Source organism: Sylvia atricapilla, chromosome 20 (genome assembly GCF_009819655.1).
Source record: "Sylvia atricapilla isolate bSylAtr1 chromosome 20, bSylAtr1.pri, whole genome shotgun sequence".
Taxonomy (NCBI): domain Eukaryota; kingdom Metazoa; phylum Chordata; class Aves; order Passeriformes; family Sylviidae; genus Sylvia; species Sylvia atricapilla.
Genome location: NC_089159.1, coordinates 10,363,547 through 10,389,080, shown reverse-complemented (window position 1 = coordinate 10,389,080; position 25,534 = coordinate 10,363,547). Strand labels below are relative to the sequence as shown.

The following is a 25,534-nucleotide window of genomic DNA, read 5'->3' as shown; positions in this document are numbered from 1 at the left end:
GAACAATTCAGTATAATTTGTCTATTTGAGCTTTTTTTGCCTAGAAGCTTGAGGTTTCAGCTGTCAGGCAACTTCTCTGACAAATGATTAATCACATCTATTTTCTTCTAGGGGGATACATTACTTCCCCATTAAAATGTATAAGTACTTATATTCTGGCTTTGTGAATCGTAAAGGATGTAAAGACACATTAAAGTGTGACTGCATTGACTTCTTCTGAGACATCTTATTGTTCCTGCACAGTGACCAGACAGACCTGCAGACACCTGGACAGGTGACTCCTGTTGTGCTCCTGACGCCAGCTGGGGCTGCACGAGTGGAAGAGCAGCACTGCATGAACTGTTAATTTCATTTTCTTTACTTTAGAGGAAATGTTCCTTAGTTCTGAGTTGGACCTGGAGTGGGAGGCAGGCAGGAGGCAGCTCCCAAGCAGCACCTGCTCAATCACTGCTGTCAAAACATTCCTAAAGCTCCTCTTTTGGACAGTGGAGCCTCCCTGCTACTTGAGTTCACAATACACTGTAGCCACAGGGAGGGAATGAGAGTTTTGTTGTAGTTATGTATGCAGTTGGAAAAACTGTATTTTGGGGGAAATTGCACTGTTGGAGCAGCAAATTCTGTTTAAGGAAATCTCTTCAAAATCCCTGCCCAGCTGATGCTGCTGAAAGGAAAATAATAAAGTAAAAATGCAGAACTTACTTGAGCGTGGGGAATTAATTCTCTTCTGGAGCTAAAACCTGCACAAGGAGGAAAAGAAAGTTGTTCATGGCTGAGCCCAGGATGGCTCAGAGCTGTTGGTGAAGGTGCCCCAGCACTGTCCCAGGTGAGATGGGTGCTATCTGTTCCCTTGGCTCCTCTCATAGGATTGGATCCTGCTGGGTCACTTACTGTCCCCCCCTCTGTCCCCCTAAGGCAGGGGACAACACCTGCACTCAGACAGCTCAAAGTGATGGCAGAGCCTGTCACAAAACTGCAAGCCACCCTGCTGCAGCTGAGCAGTGCTGGGTCCCTCTCCCAGAGTTAGGATTTTCAGGTGTGAGTCCTTTGTGCCTTGCAACAGGGGCTCTTCAGTTGGCTACTGCTCTGGTTAACCAGCTCTTAAATGAAAATCACTCCCAGGCTTGTGTGGGTGGAAAGGGTTTAAAAACAACTGCCATGATGTGACTTGTTCAAGTAAGTATGGGTTTGTTCTTCAAAGGAATAATGAAAAAAACCTCTGACAACAGGATCTTCTGGGATATTTAAATGACAGTGCTATAAATAGCCAGGAGTAAGTAACTATATGCTCAAGAAAATCCCCCTGAACTATTAAATTGTATTTTCTTTTTTTTTTTTCTCATAGCATACTGTCCTTCAGACAAACTGGAAATATCTGTTCTGCTGCTTCCACCCCCAGTTAGGTACTGGGAGAGCAAGGTCTGCCCAGGAGAGCTGGCTGTGCAGCAAGACAGGGCACAAACACTGAGGGGCTGCTCCTCCAGCCCTCCTCCTCCTCCTCGGGCTGTGAGGACACAGGGGATGAAACGGCCACAGGAGGTTTCAGCAGTTTCTGGTCCCTGTGTGCCTGACAGGCTGTGGCTGTGACCTTGACAAACCCCTGAATGTTTGACCACCAGGCGCTGTAAACGCTGGAATTGCCCAACACCAACAGCCAAGGGTGGCTGTCGGTTGGGAATTCTTAACGGACAAATTTCTGAGAGCCTCAGATTAGGGACATCAAAAGGGCAAAGTCCCAACACAGATGGATTTTTCCACTTCATGTATGGCACAGTTTGTCGTTTTTCAGATGGGTATTTAGTATTAATTTCCAACTGCTCTAAACAAAAAGATAAGAGGCAAATCGGGCACTTCTCACAGAAAAATACTTCCACAAATGAGTGATTTAGGAAGGACAATCCTGCTCGTGACTGTGATTTCTCCAAGTTACTCATTTAACTCTCACATACCAACTGCCTGCTGCAGGCACGTGTCAATACCCAAGGGGCAGGTTGACTTGAGCCAGCCTGGCACTGAAGTGGCCCTGTGCCTGCAGGTGTGTGCAGTGTGCTGCCCACGGCCAGGTGAGCTCTGGGAACAGCAGTGGCCCTGCAGGACGAGCCCAGGCTGCTGCAAAAGGCTGACTGCCACACAAACAGCAAGCTCAGGCTCTCAAGCTGGAAGGAGGCTTGAAGTGTTTTCCTGCACTGCTGCAGCCACCACTGGATACCCCCAGCAACTGCTCTGGTTTATAACTCACTCCAGCTCAGCTGCTCCCTGTTCCTGCCCCAAAACGTGAACCACTTCTGCCTGGCCTCCTGCTTCCCTCTGACTTAGTTCCAAAAGATGAAAAAAGCAGCTGAAATTGTTCCACTGGGAAATCCTGAGCCACCTGTCCCCACAAAGGTGCAGTGACAAACGCAGTCTCCTCAGAAGCCCTGCAGCAGCAGAGCATCCTGTGACCTGCCTGGCTGCAGCACACACACCTGGCTCCTGCCACTCCACGTGCTTCCACGCAGCCCTGCTGGATTATTTGGAGAGCACACCTCACTCCAAACAACTCTGCCCACGCAGACCCAGGGTGGGCCAAACCCTCCGGGTGCCACAGTAACACAGAATTCCCAGCGATGCCCCACAAAGGTCAGCACAGGCTTTTCCCCAGACCTGGCCGCTGCTCGGGCTGCTCCTGCCACTCCCCTGAGGCCTTTCCCTCTCTCACCAGCCTCCTCTGGAAATTCCCAGCCGCCTCAGGAGAGCATCGACGATTTCCCATTCTCCTCCAAGTGCCTGGCCCAGAGCTGTCCTGGAATCTGCTGTCACACAGCCCGTGGAGTGTGGCAGTGCCAGCACTGAGCAGCCACGCTTCCCTACCGTGTATCTCCCCAACACCTCAGAGCTTCCTTGGACAGAGAAATCATTTACACACTGGATCCTCTGCAAGGATGCCAAAAACCCTGGGGGGAAATGTCACAACTCTTACACAATAACATGGAAAGTCTCTATTAATTCCAACTCGCTCCTGCTGCAGCTGAGCAATAACCTTGTCTGAACACAGATTTGCATTTCTCATTCTAGTTCAGCCTTGCAGTTCCAGTCCATTGCCGTAGCTTCTGGCTAATATTTGCTCATTAATGTGTCACCACCAGCCAACGTTTGTGTAAAACCCTGTCTAAAGCTCAGATTCACCTGCTCGCGTGTCTGGCTGTGTCAGCAGGCAATGAGGGGCTCCGAGGCCGATGGTCCCGGCACACGGAGCCGGGCAGGCGCAGGGCGCTGCAGCAGCCTTCTGCACGAGTGACAAGGGCCATTCCCAGCGATTTGTGGAGCTGCCCAAGGCCCGACCGGGCCACCCGGTACAAAACTCAGGACTAGGCAGAGAGCGGGGCTACGGGGAACAAACCCACATCGGGACAGCGGCCGGGAGAGGCGCGGGATGAGGGACACGGCGGGAGCGGGCCGGGCTGGGCCTCGGCGGCCCCACTGCGCTGTCCCGCGACTACCGCGGGAGAAAGAGGAGGTGAAGAAGGCGGCACGGCCGACTCTGCCCGGGTTTCGGCGGCGGGGGCGATCCCGTTCGGTGCCGGTGCCGGTGCCGCTCCCGCCGCCGGCTCCGCTCCCTCAGGCCGCGGGGCGGGGCTGCGCGCGCGCGGGAGTCTCGCGGGCCTTGGCGCTCTCGCGAGAGGGGCGTGGCGGGGCGGGGCCGTGTCGCTGCATGTCCGAGCCGGGCGGCCCGGCCGGGGCACGTGGGGCGGCACCGGCATCGCTCCGGACCGGGCCCGGCACCGCTGCGGCCTTCGCCGCGGCTCCGGAACATCCGTGAGTACCGCCCTGGGCCGCCGCCCGCCCGCCCGCCCGCCGGCGGAGTGGCGGGCCCGCGGCTGTCAGCGTTGGCGCTGCGGGGCGCGCTGAGGGCGCTCCCCGGCCGTGCCTCCCGCGGCCCCCCGCGCCGGGAGGCGGAGGTCAGCGCCGCGGCCCTGCCGTGACCGCGGGGCCGGCCGTGCCGCAGGGCCCGGCGGGGGCCGTGCGGGGCGGGATGCGGGCCGCTGAGGCCGGCCTGTGCCCTGTGAGGTGCGGCTGTGGGCTCCGCTCGCCGTGCCCCGGGTGGGTCCGCCCGCCCTGAGGGGAGCGCTGCGGCCGGGGCCGCCCGACGGGAGGGGAGACGGCCCGGGCGGTGCAGACCGGCCCTGGAGATGGAGGCACCTTGTGCTGTCTGCTCTGTGTCTGGTCTGGCGAGCCTGGCCTGTGTTATGGTAATGACCGTCAAAACTGCTGTTAGCAAAACTTCTAATGCGCCGTAGTGGCTCCTTTTGTTTGTAAGCCAGCGTGGACTACAGGTGGGAGCAAAGGAATTAAATTATAGTGCTACTGAGGAAGTGAAGTTGTAGCCTTGCTTTCCTGAGAGAATCCCTGTTGTTTGCTCTCTCTTTTCCTTCTTCCCCCTGGTTGAAGCAAGGGGGATCTGAGTTACTCCTGTGCCAGAAATGGGCAACTTGATCTGTGCCTGGCCGAGTTCTTTACCGCAGTCCGGTAATTCCGTGAGGCAGTGGCACGGAACGGGCCGGCATCCCAGCAAGGGCATCCTCCTCATGGACGTTATCCGTGATGGCCAGAAACGGCCCCAAAAGCTGCCTTTGGCTGGAGCCCCTCTGTCGGGAGGAGCCGGGGGCTGTGGGCTGGCAGAAATGCAGCCTTCCTGCCTTGCCGGGGCCGTGCTGCACCTGCCCGGCGTTACCGTGGACTTTGTCTCAGGTGGAAGGAGGCGGCTGTTGCTGGGGAAGGTGTAGCCTGCTGTGGCTGTGCCCGTGTCTTTGTGGCTGTGGATGCTCAGTGCGGAGAGCCCAGCACAGCCTGCTGCTCTGCCGGGATCACCGCTTCGGGAGGTTTATCTCCCCGTTCTTTAATGAGCGGCTTGGTTGTGACCGGGGAAGGTACCTGCTGTACCTGTCACCTGGTGGTGCCCACGCACCTGTGAGCCCGGAGAAGGGCAGCACAGCCTCATAGTGAGTGTGTCTCATTCTCAGTTCCCTGGTGTGCTCTGCACCGTGCAAATGCACTGCAGGAAATGACAGCTCTCGAGTAGGTGAGGAGGAGAAGCCTGTAGAGCCTGAGCAGTGCTTGAAGTAGGATAGAATTCACTGGAATTCATTCACGTGTCCTTTCCCATCCTGGTCTTGCTCACCTGACAGTCCCTCATCTTCTTCTTAAGTGTTTCATTGAGTCTTGAAGGGCTTCTAAAAGCTCTCATGGGGTTCATGCAGGTCAGTCTCTCGCCACAATCGTAGCAGTGTCTTCTACAACAGGCTGTTTGCTCTCAGACATGAAGCTAATTGTGTGTTGGGGCTGCAGGGTCTGTGTGGATGGCACTGCAGGAGCTCAGCTGTGTGTGTTAGTAGCTGTTTCTTACTTGGGAGTGCTCTCCTTATTCACCCTTGGTTTAGAAACCCATCCTAGGAACCAGATTCCTTCTTAAAGAACGCTGGAGATGCTTTGAGATACTGGTACTGAAAACTCTGAACTGCCTAGAAAGCCTTTGCTTTAGTCTGGACACTCCACAATGCCTGAAAGGAGGGGAAGGAATTCCCTCACTGGCCAGGGTGTGAGGTGACAGGACCTGCAGCTCGGCTCCACCTCGGTTTGTCTGTTCCTGCTGGAGTTAACTGTGACAGGAGTTTGCTCCAGGAGTGCAGCCAAAGCTCTCAGAGCCAGCAGCAGTTTGATTTGTGATGGCTGAGACTGTCTCTTCACTCTGAAAACATTGCAGGCTGGCTGCAGGGGGATTGGCGAGCAAGTGCACTTCTGCAGGAGCAGTTATCTGAAGAGCATAATGCTTTTAAAGCAACATTGCCCACTTATCTGTGCCTCTCATCCTTCACGTGCACTTCACTGATGTGAAAAAATGATTTAAGGTATTTCTAGCGTCCAGGGAGCCTGTAATAGGATCAGGGCTGGTATCCCAGTTGCCCCTAGCAACATCTAGAGCTAATAAAAAGCATTAATTACAGCATTAATTACTTATAATTGTTTCATGTTTCAGATCTAATGATTAGCCTTTTTAAAATCCTGGTTTCTAACTGCAGTGCTTCTGTGGAGCTCTTAATGCAAATGACTGGTTAGACTTCATGAAGTGATGATTAACTTCAGGCAGCCATGCTCAGATATTCAGAAAAAGCTATTTTATTCAGCAGGTGTTTAATATTTCCTGGAAATTGAAGCTGTTACATTTGTTTCTCATGGGGATTGCTAGAAGGAAAGATATTTGCATGTCCCAAACTGCTTTTTCAAATGTTCTGTCTGCTGCTGGTTCACTGTACTTTTTTTATTGTCCACTATGTGAATTCTCGTCCTGCATTTTGTCAGCTGGAAGCTGACTGGATTTTTGGGTTCTGTACATTACTGCTAGAAGAGATGAATATTTCATAAAAGATCATTTAAAATCATTCTTGAGCAAACAAATCACTGCTGCAGACCTGTCCTGGTCGGGGTTGCCTTTGACCTCTGCTGCCACCTGCCACTGAGGATGAGAAACTTGCCATGTGCTGTGGCTGGTTTCTGACTCTGGGTATAAATAGCAGCAGTTCCTGGCAAAAGTTCACGATTTTCATGTGCCTCTGGTATCAGAGGCCTTAGCTTTGCTTGGGAATGAACCTGGGAATTGGGAATTTTGTCTGGGACAATGATTGCAGTGTATATCCCCATAAATCTTAGGGGTCTGACCCTGTTCCTTAAAGAGGAGCCTGTTCTGTCACAAACTTGGGCTTGTGTTTGATTTCTCGTTCAAATGCAGGGTTAGGAAAATTCTTTGGTGTTCAGGGGTGCAGGAAAAACAGCACATCCCTTCCCTTAAGTATTTCCAGTTGAGGCTGGGCTCCCATCTCTCCAGACAGAATAGCTGTCTGCCATTCCTTGTGTTTCCTCCAGCTCCCTGTGGCTGTAGGAAGGCCACAAAGGCTTTGCCTTTGGAGAAAAGCTGAGGAGAGGAGCAGCCTGTGTGAGAGCTGCCCCTCGGGTGCTTTGGGCAGGGGTGGTGTGGATCCCAGTGCTGTGATCTCTGTGGTCAGGCTGGAGTGTGCTGTGCCACTCCTCAAAGCCATTGCTCATGCACACAGGTGTCTTCCTGCTCATTCACCATGAGTGGCTCTCAGTGCTGTTCCCTCCCAGCACAGGTGAGTACAGGGCACCCTCCTCACTGGTGTTTGCTGTCCTCCCTCTCTGTGTGCTTCTGCAATTTTGCCACAAGGCTTCCAACCAGACTCCAGTGCCTTTTGCTTTTCTGCCCAGGCCAGCTCTTGTTTTGGGAAGCTGTTTGTCAAGGTCTCGTGGCTGTGCCCAGCAAACATCCCGTGAGCAGAGCTGCTGCTGCTCCCCAGATACCTGGGGGCCTGTTTGGGCTTTGCTGCTCCTGGCTCCTGCAGCCCTATCAGCCTGTTTGCTGTCAACTCCCCCCTCTGTCTCCTTGAAAATTCAGGCTTGTTTTTTGACTCGTGTGCAGAGGATATTGGAAGCCCTGGGTTAGTTTAGTCTCTGCTTTGTGGAAATTGATAGAGATGCCAGGCATCTGACTCAGATGGCTGCTTTAAATTGTCATTTATAAGCTGTACTTGTAGTGGCTACTGCCCTGTGTTACCCGTAGCAAGGGCTGCATTGGCTTCCTTATGTAGAAACAAACACAAAAGGCTGAGTATGGGATGTGTTTATTCTGAAATTCTGGGAAATAATTTGTTCTGTTCTCCAGCCTGAGTGAAAATGCAGAAAGAATGAAAGATGATAAAACTTCTCCAAATCCAGACTTTTGTACTGTGTTGATAGGTTATAAAGGTAATTACAGCTGCCTTGCCTGTACTGTGGGGGTACAGGTAAAGTTTTTTTACCTGTACTCTGTGGTGCAGAAGCAGTTTTTGAAGTCTACTGAAGTATCTGGAAGACTTTTCTGGGAAAGTGGAGAAAAAACTCTCTTGCTTCCCTCTGCAGTAGAGGATTCACAGGGAGACACTAATTTGGGTGAGGAAACTATAAATAATGAAACAACTGGAGCAGGGAGGTAATAAGATATCAAGAGCAGTGCAGAGCTCAATAACCTGATAGGGTTAATGTTAATTACAAACTGTTCGTTTCTGCAGAGCAGGAGCACTCAAGGCCCTGCCTGAGTCCCTGACAGCAGTGCTGAGGGTCAGTGTTTGTGTCTCTGTGAGCTTCTTGATAATTTCCAGAACATCTATTAAAAAACCCTACAGGTTGGCCAAGCTGATGCCATTGTTGTAAAGCTCTGAGTGTGGAAATAAATGGGAGCTGTTCTGAGTCCTGCTTTGGTCCAAAGGCTGCTGCAGGAGCTGTGCTTGGCCAGGGTTGGGCTGCTGAGTGGGAGAAAACACACAGAACCAACAATCAGTGTGGCAGCTCCAGCTGCGAGGGGGGACTGAGCTCTTGCAGGAACAGCACTGATGCTGATTGCACTGAAAGCAGTTTTTATCTCAGAGATAAAAGACAGCCTGGTGTTAGTGGTGTTTCTTGTTCCAGAGCACCAGTTTAATTCTACATCAACCAGCTTTTTCAGCCTTTTATTTAAGGCACAGTTTATCATTTCGCAAATAGGAGACTGCTGGCTCTTAAATATTCTAAGGTTGTGAAGTGGCTTCAGTGGTGGTTTTCATTTGGAGAGGAGCCTGTTTCTTGGGTTCATAGCCCATGTTCACTGGGCTGTGAAAAGGTGGTGTTGCTTAAGGGGTATCTCTTGCTGTTCTAGTCTTTCAGTGCTACTGTTTGAAGCAGAAAATGCTGCAGAGCACTTGCCTTTAATTAGTTAAGTACAGAGAGACTTCCCTGTTGGCTTCTTTTAAAGTAAGTGCCGCCCAGTTTGAGATCTTGTTGGCCTGGCTCCTGCCTGTCTCTGGGTGTTTGTAGCTCCTGAGTCACGCTGGCTCTGGGTGCTGTTGGGTGTGATGGGGGCACCCCACGCTGGAGAGGGCTGGGAGGCTGTGGAATCCGGTGGCCAAGTGACACCCTGGTGATCCAGAGCGTGTGATGCAAGGGCTGGCAGCCTGCTGTGGCTTCACAGCTCCCTCCTGTAAGCTCAGGCCCAGGGCTGCTGCTGCCCTGCACGGGAGAAAACCCCCTGTGCTCTGCAGCTGGAACAGCTGGGAGCACCAGGACCGGGCAGGAGGTCCCTCTGTTGTGCATCTTCTGCCTCCTGCATTCTGTATGAAGCATAAAGAAGCTGCAGTTAGATAATGCAGTGCCACGTGCCAGTTCAGCTTTCGATGAAAGTATGCCTCATGCCAAGGGTGGGTTATGTAAGTCCTTACGTCTGTTTCAGTGCAGCAGTTTTTCTTATTTTAATCTTAACAGTAGGGCCTCCAGTTCCTTAGGTTTTTGTTAACTCCTGTTCTTATGCCTCCTATAAGGCAGAGCATGTGCTACCAGTTATTTTTAGCATGGAAAAATTTAAGAGCCCACGTGGTCCCATTTAGTTTGAGCCGTGCCAGCCTGTCCAGTTCTCTTTCACCCAGATAGTATTTATTCCCCAAGTGCTGCCTCACTAACTACAGGGTTCGTCAGGAGGCTTCTTGGCCTTGCTGTTGAAGCTGCATCTCCAGTTTGCTCTGTGATCCTTTTGGACAGGCCTTAATTCCAGCCTTGATTCCCACAGCTTTCAGGGTTTGGAAGCCTCTCAAGTGAGGGGCAGAGGGAAGCAGAGGAGCCAGGACCAGCTGAGGGTACAGCCCTGCAGAGCATGGGGGCTCAGTCACTTGGGAGTCATCCTGGCCTCTCTCCTGCCGGAGACTTGAATCAGCTCACCTTCAGAACAGACCTCCTTGTGTGTAGAAAACCCTGAAATTCTGAGCAAGTGCTTGCTGAGCTCCTCTCAGACCTGGAGAATGAATTATCTGGCATCCCCGGGAACCTCGTGCTGCAAACATTTCTGACCTTATAAGGCTGTGAGTGCTGAGGGCTCTGTGTCCTGGCCAGGAAACAAGGTGGCTTAGAACTGCTCTGGGACCCTAATGTAAACGAGTAGAGTAAATTGGCTGCCCTTGGCTTTTCTCTCAGGTAGGTAATGTGTGCATCCTTTCTTGTCTTCATCTCCTTGCTCTTCACCAGCAGTTTTCCATAAATCAAGTCAGGACACAGTCTTGGAGAGCCGACTGACCCCTGCTGTCCCCTTGGTGCCTTGCTCTGAGCCTGCCATGCGGTGGGAATTGTTTGGTGGGTTGCAGAAGTCTCATGCTCTGGCTGCTCATGGCCGTGATACAAGGTGTGACATTTAGGCTGGATTCCCGGCGTGCCAGAGGGAAGTGGAAGTGGCTGGTGCTGGGCTGAGCGCATACAGTGTGTGAGCTCCACGCTATTTTTGGCACACTATGTTGGGGCCCTGCCTCCTGGGAATGGTGCTGGAGATCCAGTGTTTTCTGGGGGCTCTGGCTGCTGCAGGCTGCTCTTCTGCTGGCCAAAGCCTCTGGAGCTGCTGCGTTTCCCAGCTGGCTCCTCCTGCCCAGAGGGAAATCGTGGGGCATGCTGGGCTCCCTGCTGCTTGGCAGTGCTTGAGGGCATGTGATTTGACAAGTTGCCATTTTCTGTCCTGCTGCTGGCAGGAAAATCACAGGCTTTCCTCCCCCAACACGTTCAAATGATCCCGTTGCCACTGCAGTCCTGAGCTGGCTGTCACATCAGCAGTGGGGGTGGCTTGGTGGCACTGACACAGGTTGGGAAGTGGCTTTGGGAGCTCCCATGGGGGAGAAGTGGAGGCAGAGCAGTGTCCCAGCCCTTGGGATGGGCAGGCTTCATCCTCAGGCATCACGTGCAGCCAGGCTGTGACCAGCATAGCAAGGTCTGGCTGCAGAGCCTTCTGCCAGGTCTGTGTGAGGAGATGTTTGTTGGTGTTGAGCTGTTCCCCAGCCAACCCAGCACTCCGGGATGTCTGCTGGCCTCTCGTGCAGAGCCACTGCCTTTCAGCCTGCTCTGACTGATGGCAGGATGTGCAATTCCCATTTAACGTGGTCCTGGTGGTGATGCAGCTCTGGCAAAAATAATAAAGCAAAAACAGGGAATCAAATGAGTGTTGCAAGGAGCCGTCAGCTAATCCAGCAGTCCCCACTCATGCAGGTATCACAGAGGAGTGAATATCTTTATCCTGAATGATGATAATGTTCAGAATGACTCACAGAACTGTTTTGTCTGCCAGACTCTAGGACAGGCTTGTCCCTCTGGGGCATCCTGCGACTGTCTCCCTTGTGCTGCAGAGCTGTGTGGGACTATGGTTTGGACAGTTAGTGCAACTTAGTAGGGAATCAGATAATAATAGGGCTGTCTGCTTAATTGGGAATGCTTGCTGGGAATGGACTTATGTGGGCTACTTTAATTTGGGTTTGTAGTATGCCTGAGAGACAGCTTGGAGGGTAGTTCTGCATTAATTACAACAACTTGGGCACGCAGCAGATGAGCACTCACAGCTCACAATGTGCCATTGTGCTGGGCAGCATAAAGGGGGACCTTTTGTCTTGGGAATGCTTCACCCTTTCCATTTGCCAGCTTCCAAACACACAACAGCCACAGTATGCCATAGGTTTGTTGGTTTTTTAATTCCAGGATCCCAGATGTTGCCATTAAGAGAGGATTCACCCTCAGCAGTGAGCCCTGCTCCCTGAATGCATACAGCCAGCTGGGAGTAACTGGGATTTAGTTACTTCTTAGTTATTTAGTTTATTTAATCAGATACAAATGTCTGGTGAAGACACGAGTCTCCCGTGTAGTGCAACATAAATGCCTTACTTGTGATGGACTGGGAATATTACTGAACTTTAATCGTGTCTGCAGCTGACCTTTCATTTGAGATTGAACAAGCAATTTTCTAGTGCCTGCCTTTGCCATTGGTTCATTCATTTGTGTGCCTCAGTGTTGGGCCCTGCAGGGAGCAAGGCAGGGTCTGAGCTAGTGTGGGTGAAGTTGTGTGGATGCTCCTGTGAAATAGAGAGTGGCTGGAGGAGGTGAGAAACCTGGGATGAATATGAAATTATCTGAGGTTCTGACACTGGGTTTGAGCCCGAGGGAGGCATGGTTTTGTCCCTCAGCTAGAATGTCATCAGCTCCTTGTGGAGATTGTGGCCTGAAGGAGTGTTGCACTGGGGGCTGTGGTTGGGGTGTTAGTCCTGATAACAGAAGGGTTTTTTTGGTTCAGACACACTGAGCATCAGGCCGACTGCCTTGGCTGTCCTCTCTTGTCATAGAAATAATATGCTTCTAAAGAGGAGCCAGATAATGCTCTTTTCCAGCGGGTGGCTCGCATTTCTAAGATTTTGCTATCTCCTGAAAACAATCTTTATTTTTGTTGCTTGCTGGCAAGAGTCTTGAGGGCTGTTTGGATTAAAGCCTGTCTGTGTAAGCACCCTCAGACACGTGGTGTTTTGCTTTAATTCCTGTGCAGTGAAAATGTAAACTGTAAGTGCTTTGCAGCAAGGCTGTTTGGGATGTGGTAGCAGTTTAGCTTTGCACTCCAGTTGTAGGCATTCCTTAAAGAAAAGGAAAGGCATGGCAGCCCTGCCTCGTGTGACCCAGGTGAGACCTGCCAGTGAAGGAGCACAGCTGGGTGTCCGGGTGGGGAAGAGGTCACAGGGCCTGCAGAGGAAAAGGGAGAGCTGTCAGCTTTTGAGGGAGGGGAGTGGCAGCTGTCAGTGTAGGGGATTTGGATGTAGAATAAACTGCGGAGCTGCATTCCTAAGGCTCTGTAGAAGTGTGTGTTGTCAGACTCCAGAGCCCTCGGGAATGGGGTGCTGCCTTTCGGGGGAGAGCTGGGGAGCCCTGCTGTGTGCCAGGCCTGGGCCATGGAACGCTGTGGTCCAGCTGGGCCGTGAGCCCAGCCTGCTGCTGGAGGAACCTGCTGTGCTGCAGGCTGTCCTGGGGGCAGGACTGACCTGCACAGGTGGGAGGCAGCGGAAGCCAGGAGAAGTGCAGAGGTGAGGAAGGGTGAAATCATGGAGTAAAATGATGAGACATGTCCAGATATCCCTAATCTTGGATAAGGATCTTGTTCTGTGGTGTGCTGGCAGAGCAGAGATGTGAATTTCTGGAAAGCAAGCCTGATGAGGCTAATAGCAATACCTCCAGGCAGTTACGGGGCCTCAGCCTTCCTGCCACCTCCCCTGTGACTATTTTAACGTGGCTTCTGTTTCTCCCAGGTGTAACTGCTGACGCTGTGTAAGATGGCTCTACGCTTCCGCACCTTGGTCCCGTACGCCATTCCCGGAGTGCTGGCACTTCTTAGCTGCTGGTGGATCTATTCCTGGAGGAAGAAGCACTCAGGCTATCGCAGCAAACCGGCGATAGCCTTTGAAAGGGAGAAGCAGGAAGAAGTGTCGGAGAGCGATTTGCGTCCCAGACCAGAAGCGTGCGTTGCTCAAAGACTGCCTCTCTTGTCGGAAGAGGAGTGCCTGGAGAAGCCTGCCCTGACCTCCCTGCTGCCCGCGGGGCCGACGACGCCCTCTCCCCTGTGCCCAGCTCACGAGAGGCCGGATCTCTCACGGCACCTCCCAGGCCTGGCCGCCGCAGCTGGGCCCAGCACCCACGAGGACGACAGTGAAAAGCTGGAATGGATAGGATCTCGGGAGGGCAGCGGTGTCCCTGCTCGTGCCTCGCTCCCTCGGCCTGCTCAGGGCACAGAGTGTGACCCGAGCGTGGGGGCAAAGCAAGGCCGGCAGCCGCCCCTGACACGGGAGGCTCCAGGAGTCAGGGAGGACATCAGCAACACGGAGCAGTCGGATGAGTCTTGGTTTAAGTCCCCTAAGGAAAAACAGATGCCAGGAATTGTGCAGTCAGATACTGGCTCTGTGGCAGCCTGTTGCTTGGGATTGGAGAAAGAAGCCAATGCCCCACAAGCCCTTCTCAATGAAGCTGAAGTTGTATCAGGTCATGAGGATTCTGCAGTGAGTGTGTTACCGGGGAGTTTGGAGTCTGCCTGTCCAAAGCAGTGCAGGGATGAAGAGATGTCCCAGTCAATCCCTGATACTGTACCAGTGTGTCAGAAGGACACACAGCCAAAAGGAGATGAGTTGGAAAGAGAGAAGATTGAGGGAGTGAGTTTGGAGAAGGAAGTTGAGAAAATTGAGCAGGTAGCAATACAGATAATTTCCAAGGTCATTCTGGCAGCAACTGAGGAAGTGCTGTCGGGTTCTGCAGGCGAATCATCCCCTTGGCTGTGCCAGGCCACTGCCAGCCGAGCTGAGGCTCCCGTGGGGATGGAGGGTGTTGCTGCCTCTGCTCAGGTGCTGGTGGAGGGAGCCACGGCAGCTGATGAGAGCGTGGCTGTGGATGCAGAGGAGCAGGGGCAGGGCGTGACAGATTGTCCATCACACGGCTGTTTGGCCAGCCCTGCTCAGGGCAGCACAAAGGACTGTGGGGTGAAGAGCCAGGCGTGCGGGGAGTCCCAAGGAGTTGGTCGGACTCATGTGGAGAACTCTCTGGAAAAGTCACCTGTGGCCATGGAGGACTCTGGGTATGGCTCACACACCCCCAGAGATGGGTCCAGCGTGGAGGAGCCCCTGCAGAGCACGGTGCTGTCTGTCACATCAGACCAGCACTCGGACTCACTGAGCACATCCTCAGCCCCAGACACGACTGCTGAGCAGAGCTTGGTGCCAGGGGACACCCCCTCTGCTCCAGGGCTGCCCGAGGGCAGCACAGAGCCCTTCAGCAATGGGATCCTGAAGGAGGATGGGCCAGACCTGAGTCAGGAGTGTAGCAGTGCGCCAGGGACGGATGGAGATCACTCGGAAGGTAAGGGACTGGAAAATCCTCCTGCAAAAAAGGGGAGCACCTTGCAGGTGTGAGACCTCGTACCAGTGGTTTCTGGTGACCTCTGGGAGCCCTAGGTGCTTACCCCTGTGCTGACAGGAAGGTGAGGCAGGTTCTGAGGTACTGCTGGAGGAGCCAGAGCAGAGCTCTGATGAATTGTGACAAAATCAGCTGGTTGCAGAGCAATTACCCTGAAGCCTTTTTGTTCAGAGGGGCAGATGCATGCCAAGAAATCCCAACAGGGAGCAATATTCATGGAGTTCCCCCATCTGTCTGTGTTGCTTTTCCCTTGTAGATGCTGGATGATGTGTGCCTGGCACAGTACATGCAAAGCTGTGTGAGCAAACGTTAGCCTGTGTGACCTTGGGGATGGATGTTAAAATCCTTTGTAGGACCCTGTGGTGCCAACAGCCCTTAATGACAGGGGATGTCTCTAGTAATTGCTACAAAGCAGTTGGAACACTGCTTGTTGCAAGACGTGGGGGTTGAGTTTGCCAGCAATGAAGGATTGAACCCACGGAATGTTTTCACTAGTGAGAGTAACCCCAGGAGGAGAATGGTCTCGCCTTGTTCTGAATGCTGGTGTAACAAGAAGGTCCAGGAGAGAGTTGTGGCACTGAGACACTGAGGGTGGGGAAAGGGGAATACAGCAGGTAAAGCTGATAAGGTGGCAGTGTTGGACAACAGGTCACCCAGTTAACCTTCACATCCAGGCTGTGAGTCTTAAATCTTCCCTTTGCCTACGAAGCCAATGCCAACAGCTGCTCCCTTGGCCTTTCTCAGCCTCTGTGCTGTGTTACCCATTAAGATGTGGCAAATGTGAAGCAGCTGTTGGGTTCATTTTTCTCTTTGGTCTCTCACTGGATGGTCTGAATGCTTGCAAGCCAGGATCTTCATGTTTCTGCTTGTTAATGGGGAGGAAGGACCAAGCTCGTGTGACACTGACTGTATCTGAGATCTGGTCAGGAGGCTGTTGGAGTTTGTCCCTCTCCCAAGCAGAAATGTTCCTGGTGTTGGCTGATGGTTTGGGAGCAAAATACACTTCAGCTCTTGCACCTTGTTTCTTCAAATACAGGGCAAATTTGGGCAGAAGGCAGCCCCCTACCACACCTCATAGTGGGCATACCTGGCACTGGGGTCACTTTGGGGTCACTCCCCTCCCTTTGGGGTGGGAGTGTACGTGTGGGTCTTGGGGGCTGTCTGAATGCCTGTGCCTGTCTTGTAGGTTCAGATGTAAATAGTGTGGATTTTGTGGACAGTGGCAGTGCCATGAGGAAGACAGTGGCTCGCCAGAATGCGAAGCTGGAAGGAGGATCCAGCAAGCCAGACTTCGTTATCTGGGAAATCGAGGTCCCAAAGGTAACCAGCTGCTGGCCTGCTCACCATCCTGCCCTGCACAGCCACCTCCTGCTCCTGCTGGTCTGGTGCTGGCTCTGTGCCATCCCTGGGAGATCAGCAGCAGGGCCAGGAGGACTGGAGTGTTCTGCTCCCGTTAGGACTCACAGGAGTGAAGAGCCAGTGCTCAGCTGTAAACAAGCTGCACTCCAGGGCTACACCCAGGGGAATGGTGCTTGTTGAACTTGTTATTCCCCATCATCTTCCATCCAGTCTGGAGTCCAATGCTTTGAAAGCATCCAGGAGGCTTTGAGGGTACACAGCTATTAAGAGCAGGGGATTATCAAAATGAGCTGTGCTTACTGGTCTGGACTCTGCACTGGTCCAGCACTGCCTTGTATTTATCCCGCTGTGATAGAGGAAGTGATAACGTGGGTGGTGTAAGCCCCAGAGAACAGGGATGTTTGATCTGCCTTTCCTTTCCTGACTGTTGCTTTCTTGTCCCTTTCCTGAAGGAATTAGTTGGCCGCTTGATCGGCAAACAAGGGAGGTTTATGAGCTACCTGAGGCAAGCGTCTGGTGCCAAAATTTATGTCTCAACACTACCTTATTTCCGTGACTCCCAAGTCTGTCACATCGAAGGTGAGTGGAATGTGTCTCTAGTCATGGTTTAATGTGTATCTTGGGGGGCTTAATTCACTGAGCAAGGGATTTAAATGGATTTAGTGGCCTCTGAGTCCGGTGCATTTCACAACTCCTCTGGGCAACCTGTTAAAACTTACACTGTTGAGGGAGTGCAGGAGGATCCTGGCAGTTGTATTTCTTCAAGTGACAGGCCCAGAGGTATCCTCAGCATCTCCACACTACAGACTTCCCATGAGATTTTTGTCTTGCAGGGACCTCGCACCAAGTGGAGAAAGTCCTGAGCCTGATTGGCAAGAAGTTCAAAGAGCTGTGTCTCACCAACATCTACACCCTCCCTCCGCCGATGCCACTGCCGCTTCACTCCCTGCTGGTGTCTGCCTGGGTGAGTCCTGCCTCGGGCTGGGCTGGGCTGGAGCTGGAGCTGGTGGTGCCTGGAACACTCACGACAGTTTTCCCTCCCCGTGGCAGCTGTTCCTCCCCGATGGAGTCACTGTGGAGGTGGTGGTGGCACACCAGGTGGACGCAGGGCACATGTTCCTGCAGCAGCACACGCACCCCACGTTCCACGTGCTGCGCAGCCTCGACCAGCAGATGTTTGCCTGCTACTCTCAGCCTGAAATTCCAACCCTGCCCACTCCGGTGGAAGGCAAGTCATGGATGCTCACACATTGTTCTGTCGAGAAAGTTCTGGGCTCCTGTGCAAACCTGTTGTCCCTGAGTCAGGTGGGGGAAGTTCCCAGTGGGGAGGATGTGATAGCTCACGTGTCGTCTCATCTTTGAGCTGCTGCCAGAGTACAGATGTTGCTCTGCTCTCCCTTACCCTGCTCATCCCTGGAGTACCTCCCGAGCCACGTAGCTGCATGTTGAAATTCAGAGTGAGATCAAGCCTGTCTCAGCTTATTTCCAATCAACTTGGCATCTGGGGTATTTCTGCTGTCAAAGTGTGGAGCTGCTCCCACACCTTCATAGTGTCACTGTGTCTGTGTCTGCAGCTGGTGTGAAGTGAGGGGTGCATCACGTGGAAAGGGGTTGTGCATTCCTTTGTGGAGACAGACCTTGATGTTCCTGCCCCAAAGCTGGAAGGGAACTGGGTACTGGGGCAGGGCAGCTTGCTTGTGGCAGACAGAGCTGAGAGTAAAACTCAGCAGTTCAGTGTCTCAGCTGCAGGCCTGGTGTGCTGGGGCTGTGGGAGGGTGGTGTTGGAGAAAGATGGAAACAGCCTGAGAAACGCTGTTGGTTCTCCATAGATAACTGAGCAGCACTACTCATGCCTGAAGTGCTGATTTTTGGAAATCCACTTATCCTTTCTTCTCTGTGCTCTGGTGTTTTGCAGTTGGTATTATCTGTGCAGCTCCAGGCCTGGATGGGGCATGGCTCCGGGCTCAAGTCATCAGCTACTTTGAGGAGACCGATGAAGTGGAGCTCAAATACGTGGACTATGGAGGATATGATAAAGTGAAGGTTGACACACTCAGGCAAATCAGGTCTGTAGATCCTCTCCCGTGGCCTGAGGCCGTGTCTGACTCAAATCCTAATCAGAGGAGTCTGTAGAGTTTGAATTCTTAAAGGTTTTTCCACAGCTGAAGTGGGAAATGGTGGAAAGGTTCAACTCAGCAATGAGTGTGGGTTTTTGGGAGCACAGCAAGCTCCTGCGAGGCTTTTTTGAAGGGAATGGAGAGGAAATGGCAGCCTCTGCCACTTCAGTGTGGAAGCTGAGGAAAAGGATGCCTTCAGGAGGCCTTGAAGTGTAATTGATTGAGCCAGGAATAAGCTCCTGATTCTTGATGCTCTGGCCCCACTGTGCTGGATCAGGGGTTTCTTACACAAGCCCACTAAATATTTGATTGTGCCCCAGAGCTGGGAGACAGGCAGCACAGCCTCCCTGATGGAGGTGGGTTTTGCTTAGAGCCTGATCCACCTTGGCATGTTAATCAGACCATTTATTGCTGCTCTTAGATTGCTGGGAGAATTGTCTGATTTTTTTTTTTTTTTGTTTGACTGTCATTAATTTAAAACTGAATTCCTGTAAGAGCAGTTTGATTAATCAGTGTCACATTGAAGAATGTAGGAATGATTTAAAGCCCTGTTCTTACTCTGATCCTTTTTTCTTCAAGGTCTGATTTTTTAACACTACCTTTCCAAGGAGCAGAAGTTTTACTTGACAATGTGGTGCCACTTCCAGGTAATGGAGCTCTTGATGTACTGTTGGCCCTTCTCCTGCAGGTTTCCATGGATGCAAGATGTGTCCAAGCCATGATTCTGTCTAAACCTACTACCTCCTATTGCCAGTGCTGCCTCTGACGTGACAAGAGGAAGGATTGGAGAAATTGTATTGTATTCTTCTAAATGTGCTAGCGTGGCATAACCTGTCAGAATCGAGGGGAAAGGTGATAAATGTCCAGGCTGTTTCCTGCTTGGAGGAGACAATGAATTACTGTCCTAAGCAGCATGTTGGCAGGACTGGCAGGGTGTAGGTGCAGTAGCTGTAACTGCTCTAATTCTTCTGTCACAGGGCTCCTGTAAATGCAAACTTAGTTTTTAATCTGCAGACAAATACCTGACATTTTTCTCCTGAAATGACTGATTTGTAAAGTTCTGTGTTTAAATTGCCAAGTCTGCAATGGGAGAATGTCAGTCACTGCCTAGAAACACTTTGATTTGCCTTTTTTGTCCTTGGCTCTGCTCAGGTGCTGGGGTTCCCAGTGCCAGGGATGCCCTCTGTGTGGGGTCAGCAAAGCCCTGAGGGACCTGAGCTTAGTTTATTGAGGATCAAAACACCAATGGCAGCCCCAAGGTGCTGCAGAAATGTACTTTGCTGTCCTTAAAGCCTCCTGATTCATCAGCTACTTGTGTTCACACGACTAAAGCTGCTGGCTGTAGGAAGCTCTTCATCCCTTCCCAGCAGAACCAGCAGCTCCAGGGATGGGATCAGCTGGCTGGGAGGGTTCTCAGGCCCAGTGTCTGTAGGAGGACAGAGAGTATTAGCTCAGTAGTCCTTCCTGGCCTGGAAAGCCTGTGGAAGACCTCACTTGCTTCCTCTGCTCTCCTTTCCCCACAGATGAGGATCACTTTTCCCCGGAAGCCGACGCCGCTGTCAGTGAGATGACCAGAGGTGCTGTCCTCGTGGCACAGGTACAGCACAACCTACACCACATCTCTGGAGAGGTCTTGTTGGTGTCCACACCCTGCATTCTGTGTTACATAAACCCCAAAGCCAGAGCCTGGCTCCTGGGAAGTCCTGGGGCTGAGAATTTCCATCAGCACTGCTTGGCACTGGGAAGGGATGAGAATTGGCAGTGAGAATTCCCTCTTGTTTCTGATGCAGGCAGGGAGGAGGGAACCTGCATGTGTTTACAGGGCACAGCAGGGCCTGGGATCCCCTGGGTCTGCATTGCTTTGCCAGGGGTTTTGCACCACGGGCATGAGGCTGGGCAGAGGCAGCACTGGGACACTGGTGACGTCCCAGAGACTTTTGCAGGCAGCACCTGCTCACAGTCCAGAAGTGCTCACCTCTTCTGAAGTGCTTCTGGTAGTGCCTGTAGCTGTCCATGCAAGTGAATTGGGGCCAGAATTGCTGCACACTCAGGTTTTTCTGTGTTTCCAGGTCACAAATTACGACAGTGTCACGGGGCTGCCGCTGATACAGCTGTGGAACTTGATGGGAGATGAGGTGGGTATACTGATATATATTCTGAAAACTCCTTAATCATAAACATTTACTGTTGATTAGGAACTTGCAGAACCCATAAGCTGTGGCTTGTTCACTTACCTACTCTCTGGGTTTTCTCCCCCTCCCTTTAGGTGGTGTCAATAAACAGGACTCTGGTGGAAAGAGGGTTTGCTCGGTGGCTCGACTACTAGCAATGTCCTAGATGCCTTGACAACTCTTTCTGCAGAGAAAAAAAAAAACAAAAGACAAAATCTTGTTTTGCACTGTTACAATTCGGTTTGGCAACTTCCCCCGAGGAGACCCGTTCACACCTGCCTGCGGAGTTTTGTGGTCCATTGAAACATGTTTTGCTCAACTGTTACCATTTCATTAGAACAGATACCTCATCTCCAGAAAGGGGGTGTTCAAAGCCATAATGACAGATACTGTAGCTTTAAAGCAAAAAAAACAACAACAAAAACAAAAAAACAATCCTCCCTGGCCTCTGCTCAAAATTTAAATGGGAAAAATCTAAAAGCCTTGAGGGGTGGCTCAAGGCAAAGGCCCCCCAAATGGTAACTGCACTTTGGTTCAGGCTGTGTCGTGCCCCACGAACTCGGTGTCTGCTTTTCCCAAAAGTTACATTGGTTGTCCTCTTTTTAACAGGCCCTGCCTACGAAATTAATGAACGTTATTAAGGAATTTAATGTTCAGTTATGGATTTTCCTGTATTGTGCCAGTAACCTGCACAAACAGCATCCATCTTGTGTCTTCCTTGCGCCGGGAGGTGGAGGAGTTGTGTTCCCGTGTCTCGCTGCAATCATGGATTTTAGGCTTGATCTGCTCTCCCTGCAGGGGCTTGGAGTGCAGGATGTTACCACTACAATTTTTGCTCTGAAATGTCGTGTATTTAAAGAAAAGAAACTGCTTGCCAAGCCAAATTGTAGTTTATATTTTTCTAGCCGTGCAAGTCTGTAAATATATATAAAAAAAAAATCATTGTAATATTTTGTACAAGAAAAAAACACTGGAAACAAAGGGAACTTTACAGAAACTTTTTTCACACCAAATTGTCCTATATAGGTAGAACTGGTATGGAGTGCATTAGGGTAGCCAAATTATTTGGAGCACCCAAATGTTGGGAGTGTTTCAGCTCTGCTGTATGAGGATCAGTGTCCCCTTAGGTTGCTGTCTGGTTGAAATTGTGATCGCTGCATCCTTTGCTATGTTGCTGTACAGATCTGTTAAAAAAAAAAAAAAAAAGTAACAACTTGGCATTACTCTTGCAGTGGTGTTCTCTCTCAATTTTTTTTTTGTTGCTCCTTTTTAGATTTCTATTATGTATTTAAAATTTTGCTCAAGTAATTTAAGCTGACTTAATGCTCTTAAAGACATGCCCTCTAATGTGTATCATTTTAGATATGGATTGAACTGGGATTTATTGCTGGCAGAGAAGACACTTGCCAGAAATTGTTGATGTAGTCAGTCCTCAGAAGCTGCTTCAGGTAATTCAAGGATGTGCTCACATCCTGTGAGCAGACACACCAGGGCATCACACATTTGGACAGTGGCCCACACCAGCCTTTAGTCCAATCCCCTCTGTTAGGGAATGGTTATATCCTTTCTTGGAGTTCTCTCCTATTCAGTGCTTTGATTTAATGTTCATGTTTGCAGTAACATCCAGGGAAAACTAAATTGGGTAACTCAGATCTATAAAAAAATACATATAATTTGAAATGTTTCTTTCCATTTCAATTAAAGCTCGAATTTTAAGCTGTCTTAGTGAAACTGTGATGAATTGAGAGCCTTCCTTTCCTGCTTCCATTAGAGCAGCCCTGGGCTCCTTGCTCTGCACCCACGGGGTGGATGTGTTGCTGCTTATTGTCCGTGGCAAAGTTTGACTTGTCTGAATGTCAGTGTTTCCCCTTCTTTGAGAGGTGTCAAAGTCAGGAATCTACACCAGGGGTGGGGAGCTCTGCCAGTGTCAGCTCCGTGTTTTCCTCTGGCTCTGCACTGTGCAAGAACATCCTGTTCCCTGTTTGTGTTGAGAGCTGCCTGGTTTTTAAACTGCAGTAAAATAGAACATTGCAGGGAGAGAGGAACTGAAATAAGGAGGTGTTGGCAGGTAACAGATACGCAGCTCTTTCTTCTTTAAAATCACAACTCTCAGCCTATATAGGAACAGAAATGGGGGAGAATATTTTAGGTTTGGGTTTTCTTTTGTATTATGGACAAAAGTGAGTGGATTTGCTGAGATGGGGAGAGGTGTACTGGATATAGACTGCTTGGAAAAGGCACAGGTCAAAAAAGGCCCAGGGGAGGTGGTGGCAGTGGTGCTTTGTGCCCTGTCAGACCCTGGGGACGAGGCTGTGCTGGGTTTGGAGTGGGTTGTGCTGCTCATAAATCCACCAGTGGCCCCCCATAAGCCTTGGCTCAGGCCTCAGGTGAGCACAGGCACGTGGAGCTGAGCTGTCCCAGGGCCTGCTTTGACTGAAGCCCTTCAAAGGGGCTTTTCCCTTTGGGAAGTGGTGATTTTATTACGGGTGAAATGAATGAGGTCTCTGGAGATGCTTCATTTATAACCTCCTGGAGAGCTTCCACAGGCTGCACTGCCCACTCCAGCACTGCCTGCCAGGCAGCCCCTGCACACCCAGATCCCCTCTGCAGCCTCTTCCCATGGATGAGAGGTGCTTCCTTGGAGGTCTCTGCCTGGTGGCTGCTGCCCCTTGTCCTCCTGCCTGGGGTGTGGAGCATCAGGAGCCCAGCCCTGGGCCAGCAGCACCTTCCTGCCAGATCCTCTGCAGTGCCAGGGCTGCTCCTTCGGCAGAGCCTGGAGCTGATTTCCCTTTGGCACCTTGATTTTAAGGCTCCTCAGGGAGGGAGGAGGGCAGAATTCCCAGAGCAGATGGAGGGTAAGGGAGCCCCTGTCTGACACTGACATGAGGAGCAGCTCAGCTCCTCACCTCCCACAGCCACAGGTGCAGTCTGGAGCCTGCCTCAGGACACCCCTGGTGCTTCACTCACAGAGGTTTTTCCCTAAAAGGAAAGGAAAATGAGGTACAAGCTGTATTATTCCTCCCATTCTACTGCATCACACAGATCCGTGGGGTCTCACCTTGGTGCTGTGCCTGGGAAGCTGTCGTGTAATTCTGCTGAGCAAGAATTAGAGAACGTGTGTCTTGCCTTTGGTTCATAGCCTCAGGGGCTGTGTTTTGGCCTGGGTCACCTCTGCTTCCTCCCCCTTCTTTCCCCACCCCATTAAAAAAACCCAAAAGCCAACAGCAATGATAGAGGAATCTGTCACTGGCTGCGTTGGGCACCAGGGGTGAGGATGGCAGCTGGAGGAGAGACTTGGGGCTCTTTGCCAGAGGAAATGTCAGAGCAGCTTTGCCCTGACACCGCTGGGTCCCAGCTCCTCGGCACTGCTGAGCCTGGTGCCTCACACAGAAACTCCCCTGAGCTGCTGCGAGGGCGTTTGGGGCCATTTGTCCTGTTCACAGCTCCCCGCGGCAGTGTGTCCCACAACTTAATTACGTGTGAGTGGGAAAAGTGCTTCCTGTTTGTTTTCTCAATTGCCCAAAAGCTTCCCCCGGCTCATCCCAGTGCCCAGGAAGGTGAGTAATGGCCCTGCTGTGGTTTGTCCACCCTGCCCCGAGTTTACAGCCTCCTCTCCTGGCCTGCCTCAGGCTCGAGCTGCTGAGTTTTTCTCCACAGGTTGGGGCAGGAGGGTGCTGACCCTGAGCCCTGCACCCTTGGCAGCGCTGCAGAGCCTCTGCTGAGGTCAACACATGCTGGAAGTTTTCCTCCTCCTGCTGAACCGAGGCTGTAAAGCTGCTGCTCCAGGTGTGAGTTGTGGTCTCTTAAAGCAGGGTTGGAAACCTCGTGGAAAGCAGGAGAAGGCAATGGGAGTTGTGCTGTAGCTGTGACTACACCAAGGTTTTAACCTTCCCCTGGGAGAGGGGTCAGAGGGACTCTGGCTTGTGTACTTCATGTCCCAGCTTCAAAACCCCGTGTTGCCTGGGGGATATTACTCTTTTTTTGTGCCCTGACTCTGCAGTTCAGATTCAAGAACGTTGAAGAGACATTTCATGCTGTTTCAAGTGAGGTGCCCTCATTTCTGGATAGCAGCACTCTCGGTAATCCATGGGTCTGAGTTTCTCTTCTGTGTGTTGTCTCTTGCTCTCCAAGTGCACCTGAAGCACTTCTCTGGCCCTCAAGTACCGTTCTTGTTCACAGCCACGAGTGGCAGCATGAGCATCTCCTTCTTCTGTCACATCTCCCTGAGCTCTGCCTGCTGCAGGGACTTTCCCTGGCTGCTCCACCATCTCCCAGTGCTGCAGCCTCCTGTTCTCCCCAGCTCTCCTGTCCCCAGTCTGGGGGATGCTCAGGAGGGACTCTGGGGATCCCAGCCCTAAGGGAGACACTCGCTCATCACTGCAAAAGTTGTTTTCTCAGAGCAGGAAGAAATGTTTGGCTGCCTTGTAGCTCTAATTCTGCTATGGGACAGTGACACAGGCGCTTTTCTGCGGCACAAACCGGAGTGTCACATACAGGACGGGGTGAGGGATGGCAGAGTGAACTGCTGCAGGTGCCCAGCCCTGTCCCCAGACACTGCTGAGGCCAGAAACACCCCACACAGGATGAGGAAAGAGTCGTAGTGGGGAAAAGTTGGTTTGCCTTTTTTGTGTCTGCTCTGTGCCCTCTGAGGAGAGCCGCAGCCCCGGCTGCAGGGAGGAGGAGGAGGAAGAGGAGTCAGTGCGAGCACAGAGCAGCAGATGGCACTCGAGCTCCAGCCCAGCCCCATGCAGGGAAACGCGGCCGCTCGCAGCCCTGGAAGGGAGATGTTTCATTCCAGCTAAACACTGCGTCTATAGGACCTCGATTTACATGCCTGGGATGTTCCTCTCTGCTCGCAGGTCCAGATTGTATCTCTGCTTGTGCAGGTTTGTCCTTACACAGTGTCTGGATGTGAGATGATAAAGGGAGAGTGTTACTTTTCACTCACAGAGACAGACCCCTAATTTGCTTGGATGTGTTTTGTGATCACAGTGTGCTTTTCCCTCAGAGCTGCCTCAGAACACAGAAGCAAGTTTATTTTTTTTCTCAAATAAGATCATTTTGTCCCCACAGCCAAAATGACGTGAGTTAGTT

General features: G+C 51.7%; 1 protein-coding gene across 1 annotated transcript; it reads left to right on the top strand.

The window, feature by feature from the left end:
* The first annotated feature begins 9,478 nt into the window (after positions 1-9,478).
* AKAP1 (A-kinase anchoring protein 1) lies at positions 9,479-22,171 on the top strand. The gene is made up of 11 exons (XM_066333585.1): positions 9,479-10,020; positions 13,143-14,736; positions 15,980-16,113; positions 16,605-16,731; positions 16,986-17,116; positions 17,203-17,380; positions 18,068-18,218; positions 18,849-18,916; positions 19,793-19,866; positions 20,339-20,404; positions 20,536-22,171. Exons 2-11 carry the CDS (start codon positions 13,167-13,169, stop codon positions 20,593-20,595), a joined length of 2,559 nt encoding a protein of 852 aa, XP_066189682.1. The 5' UTR covers positions 9,479-10,020; positions 13,143-13,166; the 3' UTR covers positions 20,596-22,171.
* Positions 22,172-25,534: the final 3,363 nt, after the last annotated feature.

Coding starts and splice junctions, on each gene's coding strand:
- AKAP1 (XM_066333585.1), top strand. CDS start 13,167: ATGGCTCTACGCTTCCGCACCTTGGTCCCGTACGCCATTCCCGGAGTG. Junction 16,732..16,985: donor CCAAGTCTGTCACATCGAAG/GTGAGTGGAATG, acceptor TTTGTCTTGCAG/GGACCTCGCACCAAGTGGAG. Junction 18,917..19,792: donor CAATGTGGTGCCACTTCCAG/GTAATGGAGCTC, acceptor CTTTCCCCACAG/ATGAGGATCACTTTTCCCCG.